This window comes from Haliaeetus leucocephalus, unplaced genomic scaffold (genome assembly GCF_000737465.1).
Source record: "Haliaeetus leucocephalus isolate CR32 unplaced genomic scaffold, Haliaeetus_leucocephalus-4.0 Scaffold536, whole genome shotgun sequence".
Classification (NCBI taxonomy): domain Eukaryota; kingdom Metazoa; phylum Chordata; class Aves; order Accipitriformes; family Accipitridae; genus Haliaeetus; species Haliaeetus leucocephalus.
Window position 1 is genome coordinate 3,982,942 of NW_010972972.1, and position 8,166 is coordinate 3,991,107.

Consider the following 8,166-nt stretch of genomic DNA (forward strand, 5'->3'; position numbering starts at 1 on the left):
TGCAGGTGAGGGTGCTGTAGGGACCTGGGGGGGGCCAACCATGGGGGTGAAGCGAGGAGAAGGGAGCTGGGGTGCGTGGGGCCAAAGTGTCGGAGGGGCTGGGGAAAGCGGGGGGCCCGTCTGGGGCTGGGAGATGGGCTGAGACAGGGGACGTTCCTCCTTCTGCTGCAGGTGTTCACCGCCAGATCCTCTTCGCTACCGTGGGATGGTTTGTTGGCTATTACCTCGTTAAACGTATGGAGTACGTACATGCCAAACAGGACAGAGAGTTGTTTGAGTACGTCAGGCAGCACCCGGAAGACTTTAAGGGAGCAGGTATTTAAGTTGGTATTTTAAGAAAGACATCGGCCTGCCATAACATACCGGTTAACAAGTGCTAATATATGTAAAGATGTTGCTAGGCTGCTTGCAGAATCTGGTCTTTTCTGGCAAGCTGTACTGACTGCTAACTCTTTCCTGCTTATTCACAATCTAAATTGCAACAGTATTAAGGTTTTTATGATATGAAAATAGTTATTTTTACTGAGCCGATCAGCTGCCTTGATGACCAACTCTTCCTCCTGAAGCTTTTTTTAATATAAAGATGACAGAGACAAAAAATAAGTACAGACTAAACTTGTGCCACTGAAGGAAAAACAAAGAAACTAATGGTAATTAGAAAACGTGGGGTTTATTCTTGTAAAATGACAATCTTACTGTTTGTTCTTGTAAAATCGCAGTGCATGTCGATTTAAAAACGGTGTGATGAATATTCAGAAAATAAGCAGAGCAGGTGAAAAAAGAATAAATAGAAATGTCAGGAACCCTGAAGCCGCGTTGGCTCTTGCTGGCTTAGAGCCTTGGTGAAGAACAGCATTTTACTAAATGTAGTCACTAAGCCCAGCAATGCAATGGCAAATTGCGGCGAAAATTGTCTGTTTTCTAATAAAATACAGTTAGGTGACTCTGGCTGTTGGATTGTAATCCACATCATCCCATGTTGGGAGGAATATGTAGAAATGAAGAACTGTTAATATTGAGATCTCTTTGCAGGGATCTGTGGGGGGCTGTATGGAAAAGAAGTTAAGTATTCAGTTTATGCAGCAAGCGAATAGTGTGCTGTTGGTAGCAAAAAGCAGATCTTGGTGGCTTTGTTAACCTTAAGACTTAATATTAAAAATCTTCAGAATTTATCTCAAATGCTGATTAGGTTTTCGCAACTCTACCCATTGCCTTTTGTAGAAAAGAAAAGAATAGGAGAGCTTTTGGAGGATTTCCACCCAGTTCGCTGAGGATTTCTCCAGCAGCGATGTGTCGCGGGGTGCATCTACTGAACTAATTCTGTACCAAGAACTTCAGCGGGCTGGCTGTAACTGTTCAACCGTCCATGGCTTGGAAAATGAACCATTACTTGCTTTCATGTAATAAAACCTATGATTAAATACTTAGTGTTTAATTATTTGTTCTGCTGTTCCATTATGGTGTATCAATATATAGGTGACTGTTGTTTGTAATATGATAATAACTTTGATTCACCCTTTTTTCAGTTATTTTATTTTAATTGTGAAAAGGGAAGATTGTTCATGCAGTATATATCTTACCAAAAAAACAGAAAGTAGTTCTATGAATTCCTCCTTTTTATTTCTCATTGACGTTTTTCCTAACCCTTCAACATGCTCTGGACCAGCCCCTGTAGACACTGTAGCCGAAGTCTTGCTGTGAAATTAATTCTGTCCCGCTAGTGAAAATAGGTGCTCTCCTTAATTAATTCCCTCTCTATATTTTGCATTCTCGTGTCACTTTTTCTTTGCTGGGGGTGAGGATTCAACCTTTCTACTTTCTCACTTGGTTGTTAGCTCCTGAATCCACATACTGAACCCAAACGTGTTCCAGACACGCTGAGGATCTGCAGCAGTTCTGAATTTCACTGCAGGGTGCTCAGTAACTCTGGAGCTTGACACACTTGCAGTTGAGGCTGCTCCAGTTACGAATGATTTTTATGAAATTCCCAGTCCCCTGCACTGTTTTTCAGGACCTGCCTTGGTTTCCTCCTGCGCTGCCACGTTCCCCGTGTGCGCTTGGTGTGACTTTCTGCTCTGTGCGGTGTCTCAAAGCACTCTCTCCAGCTCCTCTTCCTCGGGGAAACCTCTCGCTGTGCTCTGGGTGCCGTTGCCTCACGCCTGCCTCCAGCCTGGTGCCGCGCTGAGGTATGGGACGGTTGGGTCCCTCTCCTTGCCTTGTCACCAGGGACTGATTCTGCTCCCAGGTGATGTTTCAGGAGAACATAAGAGCTCCTTGGATCCGCTGGTGAAACCCAGCGGAGCTCCGTTTGCGGCCGCTGCTGTGGCCGCTGGCTCACCTCGCTCTGTCCCATCCCTCGTGGGCCCTCCTCTCTGCTCGAGGGGACAGGGACGAGCGTCCCCCTGCACAGGTCACGTGTCTGGGCTGTGCGTTCAGCAGATCCACACGTTTTTCTGCACGGAAAATGGGGATCGGCTTTTGATTACGTTGCTGTTGACATAAGGAAGACAGTCTTTACAGTGAGGGCGGGAAGACGCTGGAACACGTTGCCCAGAGGGGTTGTGGATCCCTTGAACTGGTTACGATCAGGTTGGACAGGGCTTTGACCGCCCTGATTTAGTGGAAGATATCCCAGCCCGAAGCTGGTTCTGTTAAGGAGGAAGGTGACCATCAGCTGGGTTAAATAGTGACCAGGGAATTACGGAAGGGACTCTGAAAATCCAGAAGGTCTCAGCCCGAAAGGAAGCACGAAAGCTCCCAGCGTGAGGGAGAGACCTTGGAGGGGCAATGGCAGGAGTCGAAGCCCACCGGGCGCTGCCAAAAGCAGCCCTGCTGGCATCCCAACCTCTGCCCAGGCCTGGCAGATCATCCTCCCGGTGGGATGCTGCGAGCAGCCTGCAGCCAGAGCTCCTGGGCTGACGGCACGGGGGGCACCAGGCGGGCAGAGAGCCAGAGTCAGCGGTGGGGAGGCTGGAAGGCACCGCTGGGGACGGCCGAGTCCAGCCCCTGCTCAAGCAGGGTCAGCGACAGGAGCGTGTCCGGCTGGGTTCTGGGTATCTCCGAGGATGGAGACTCCACCACCTCCCTGGGCAGCCGGTGGCAGTCTTTGACCACCCGCAGATTTAGGGGGAAGTAAGTAAATAAAAAACTAAATGTTTTTCTTACGTTCAGGTGGGATCTCCTGGACTTCAGTTTGTGCCCATCGCCTCTCGTCCTGTCTCTGGGCACCACTGGGAAGAGCCCGGCTCCACCTTCTCCACAGCCCCATCATGTCTTCAGACATGTGGATAAGATCCCCCTGAGCCTTCTCTTCTCCGGGCCGAACAGTCCCAGCTCGCTCAGCCTCTCCTCGTACGGATGATGCTCCGGCTCCTTCATCACCCTCATGGGCCTCCATGGACTCTCTCCAGCGTGTCCATGTCTCTCTTGTACTGGGGAGCTGGGACCCGACCCAGCACCTGGATGTGTCCCACCAGGAGAGAGCAGAGGGGAAGGATCCCCTCCCTCCTCCTCCTCCCGGGAGGTCGGTGGCCGTCTTTGCCCTGAGGACGCCGTGCTGGCTCGTGGCCACCCTGGCCACCCAGGGAGCCAGGCCTGGGGGGCGCGGGTGCGAATTCGTGGGGTGCTTTTCCCCCGGCACCCACCCGAGCGGGCAATAGGCAGCGGCAGGGGGTACAGCTGAGGCCAGAGCCCCCCGAATCCAAAGGCAGGGGTGTGCAGGCAGGGAACCTGCCCTCCCGGGAGGGGCGGGCGTGCTGGCAGCCCACCCGTCCTTGGGGGCGGTGGGGGACCTCTTGGGACTGGGTAGAGAAGGGTATTTGGGATTCCTTACGTGTGTAACGTTTCGGGTCAAAACCACGCTTCGCCTCCTGTCTTCCCGATACCGAGCCTGGGTGCCCAGGTCACCGCTTTCTGCTTAACTGGATGTCATTAGGCAGATATAAATAACCTGCCGCAATCTGGACCTGCTCCAAGGATGTGAATGGAGAAGTTTGTTTCCCCATGGTGGCTGGCAGCGGTGCCGGTGCCCTGGGAGCCTTTCCAGGGCAGCGCAGAGCCAGCATCCCCCTGCCACGCTGGAGAGGGCTGGATCTGCCCCATCTGCCCTCGTCCTGCCGGGGACCCGCGCTGCGTTTTTTTAAGGACAAAGACCTTTTCCATGATGATCTCACCTTCCTTATCAGCCCTGTCCAACAGCGGTGGCCAGCAGCAGGGCACCGTCAGGGCTTGACGCATCCCCGGGACAGCGTGATGCAATACCCTGCAATCGGAGCAGGCAGAAGTTTTCTACGAGATGGCGGGGTCGGGGCCGGCTGGACAGACAGGAGCTCGCAGAGTGGGGCCTGGGGGTGCTGGGGGATTGCAAGCGGACCGTCAGTCGTCAGCATGTCCTTTCAGGTGTGTCACGCCACAGACCTTTTCTGGGAACGTCTCCCATCAGTCAAGTTCAACATCACCTGCTCTGTGGTCCTCACCTCACCGGGAACCGACGTCCCTCCATTCCTCACGGTTCAATACCCGGCTCTGCCACCAGCATGGAGGCAGAGGAGCTTCAGAGGTCTTCTGGAGTCCCCAGTTCCATCTTCCAGCTCCACTTCTGCTGCAGCACGAACCGTCGCTCCGCAGCTGGAGGTGGCTTTGCACTGGGGATGGCCTCGGTCTCTCCCAGTATCGCCCTGGTGCTCCCTTTTCTCTGGATAAGACAAGACTTCAACTTTGCCCAGGCTGAGGAGGGACACGGAGGGCAGATCTGCTCTGAAGTCCTCACGCTGGCTGAGGCACTTGTGTTTCCCCACGTTTTGGGGGACTTGGTGCTCGGCAGCTGCTTTCACAGAAAAGCAAGGCTTTTGGGCCGTGGTGCAACGAGCTCCTTGGGTCTCTGTGGCCACAGACGTGGTGTTTGGGCAAGCCTCCCCGCTGACCCACCATCCTCTTGGGGAGCACGTCCCCAGCCACAGCTTGGGAGGGGGGAAAATGCCACCACGCGTGTCTCCGAGTGTCCCCATGTTGTCCCCAGCACCTCTTGCTGTCAGATCTCCCATGCCTCCGAGTCCTCCGAGCCCCCCAGGACTGCTCTTGTCCTCGCTTCAACCTGACTGGGACAATTTCAGATGTGAGGCGGCTCTGGATCCAGCCCCAGCACACCCCTCCAGAGCCCCTGGCCCCCTGGCTGGCCACTCAGCCACTGGTGGCTGGAGACCCCGTCCCTGCTGCCCGTGCTCGGGGAGGACAAGCTGAAGCCAGCGTGATCTCAACAGCCAGGAGAAATGGCCTGAAGGAGTGAGAGGAGATGGGACCCTCCACCGTAACCCCAAGATTTGTGTCTGGACATGGGGCTGGGGTCCCGGGGGCAGCTGCTTTCCATAGGCGCTGAGACCTGCAGCTCTGCTGGCCCCTGGGGACAGTCCCCAGGCTCAGACCCGCTTGGGGCAGCTCCAGGGCAGAAACCCCTGACGGGCAGGAGAAAGGCACGGGGAGCTGTGGGGCACGGGGCAGCACCAGCAGTGGTGGGACAACCCGGGGGAGAGCTTTGAAGAGAATCCTGAGCCTGGTGACTGTCTCTAGCACGGGTCAATGTCTCCCACCCTCCCTGCTGGGTACACAGCAGCAGGCTTCAAGAATAAGTTTCTTCGCTCTGAGGGTGGTGAGGCGCTGGCACAGGTTGCCCAGAGAAGTTGTACATTCCCCATCCCTGGCACTGTTCAAGTTCAGCTTGGACGGGGCTTTGAGCAAGCTGGTCTAGTGGAAGGTGTCCCTGCCCGTGGCAGGGGGCTGGCCCAGACGGTCTCAGAAGGTCCCTTCCAGCCCAAACCACCCTGTGACTCGTTGTCCCTTCAAGTTCCCCATCATTGCACTGGAAAGTCCCCTCCCAGCCGAGCCCGTGTACCCCTGCCCCATGCCGGGGCACTCTCCAAGGCCTCCAGCCGGCAGAAAGCACCACACTGACAATGGTTTACAGCGCTCGTTTTATTAGCAAAGAGTGGGGAAACACCCCTCGGAGTCCAGGTACCAGCTGGAAAAGGGCTCGGCAGCCGCAGGGGACCGCCGGAGGTCGGGGCCACCGCCTTCGTGCCGCTCTTTGAAAATAAAGAGGAGGGCACGAGCCTGCGACTCTCCCAGCGGACCTCCCAGCACCACCAGATGCTTCTTCCTACGAGGATACGGCACCGGCTGGTTCTCGGGCGGTCGCGGCCGTCGCCGGCGTGCGGTGCCGGCGCTGGGAGATGAGCTGCCGCGGCGCGGGGAGGGCGAGCGGGGCCGGGGGAGAGCCCGCGATGGTCGACGGTCGGCGACGGGGACGTCTCTCCTTCATGCCGCCAGCGCTCGTCCTGCAACAGCGGCTGTCCTTAACCCCGAGGGCCATCCCCGGGAGATACCCGCTCCACCAGCCCGGGGGCGCAGACCCGGAATCCCCGGAGCCTGTGCACGGAGGGATGGGACAAGTCCTCTCCTTCGGCATAGAGACGGCGATCTGCGGCACCGGATTTCAAGGCGCTCCCCGGTAGATCCCCACCCCTGCGGAGCGGTGGACCTCTCCGGGGACATCGGCCACCCCTCGCCCCGTGGTCCTGGGCTCCGCGTCCCCCCAGCTCTTACCTGTCGTCTGGGGCAGGGTCACCAGCTGGGCTGCCCCTCGCTGGGGCTGATCTGCTCCAGGATCTGGCTGTACCGCCGGGTCAGGGCGTTGGTGTCCCTGGTGAGGTGGGTGAGGACCTGCTGCAAGCCGGCCAGGTGGTGGGACAGGCGCTCCTCCAGCTGGGCGTCCACGGCGTCGGCGGCGGCGTCGGCGTCGGCGTCGGCAGCGGTGGGGCTCTGGTCGGTGACGGAGGCCAGCCCTTTCTCCACCACGGGCTTGATGGCCTTGAGGAGCTGGTAGCGCTCGTAGAGGTCCGCGCGGCCGCCCGTGGCCGGGGCCGCCCCCTCCTGCTGCGGGAAGACCCCTCGGAGCAGGCTGGGGAACATCACCTCCTGCTCCATCTTCTGGGTGGCCGAGAAGTACTGCTCCATGGCCCCGCTCCCGCGGCTCCGGCAGCGCCGCTCTGCTCCCTTCTTGGGGTGCCGCCTGCTCCCCGTCCCCGCCGAGGGCTTTTTATGCGGGACCGGGGCACGTCCCTCCTCCGCTGTCCTCTCCTGCCAGCCTGGAGCCGGGCTGGACGGCCGTGGGGCCGGGCTTGGCTCCAGCCCAGCTGGGGCTCGGCCACGCCGTGGCCCTGGCTCTCTGCCGTCCGTCCCGGTCCGGCCTCCCGTGGCCTTGGCCCGAGCTGGACGGGGTCCTGCTGCGTCCCCGCGCCGGGTGCTGCGGGGCGGACGGGAGCGGAGGGGACGGGGACCTCTCCTCTCCTGTCCTGCCCCATCCCCAGCCCCCGACACCTCCATTCCAGGAGCGTGGGGCCAGATCCTGCCCCTCGGTGCGGGCAGCAGTGCTGCCGGGGGGGCCGTTGCCTCTCCCCCCTCCTTGCTGCCACGCGCTCGGGACGTGAACCCTCCGCCGACGTTGAGCAACCCTCTTCTGCAGACGTATGGAAAAATTCCACTGGGGATGTGCTGCAATGTGGGGTCCCATGTGGGGGCCTGGGACAGAGGAGCCAGCTGGTGCTCAGCCATGGGGGTCTCCAAAAACATCCCCTTCCCCATGGCTTTCCCCCAGCCGGGCAGGGATGTGTTCGGGGACCTGACACCACGATGTGAAACTCCCGTGGCAGCGGCACGGAGCCATTGCTGCCCGTGGGGGGTGTGCAGACAGGGCCACCCCCCCACTGCCCCCATCCCAGGGCAGAGGCTATGGCCGGGGCAACAGCCCGTCCCCCCGTGTCCCTGCGGCGTGTGGCAATTGGGGAAAATTGTTCTATTTCGGGAAAGGCCACAGGGTCCCTCGTCCCTTTTGCAACCCTCGGTGGTGGCAGCTTTCCCATCGCCCCTCCACGTCCCAGCCAGGTGCCCACCCTGCCGCCTGCCCTCTCCCCCCCAGTCCCGTCCCCACCGCCCCTCTTGTCCCTTACTGGGTGCCCCCGTCACCTCTGCTGTGTCCTGCCATGGGACCCAGCGCTACGCCGAGGTGTGTGGGTGCTGCTGGCCCCGTGCAGGGAGCTTGGCCAGGTTTTGGGGCTGGGCCACTGTGGAGCTGCTGGGATGTGCGGGGACGGTGCAGGGCTCCTGGGGCAGAGG

At 58.8% G+C, this 8,166-nt stretch overlaps 1 protein-coding gene across 1 annotated transcript; it reads right to left on the bottom strand.

The window, feature by feature from the left end:
* Positions 1 to 6,615: 6,615 nt before the first annotated feature.
* Positions 6,616 to 7,008, bottom strand: THRSP (thyroid hormone responsive). Its single transcript, XM_010576582.1, has one exon. It carries the CDS (start codon positions 7,006 to 7,008, stop codon positions 6,616 to 6,618), a length of 393 nt encoding a protein of 130 aa, XP_010574884.1.
* Between the last annotated feature and the right edge of the window lie 1,158 nt (positions 7,009 to 8,166).

Bases quoted from the DNA above. Each gene is read 5' to 3' on its own strand.
- THRSP (XM_010576582.1), bottom strand. From the start codon at position 7,008: ATGGAGCAGTACTTCTCGGCCACCCAGAAGATGGAGCAGGAGGTGATG.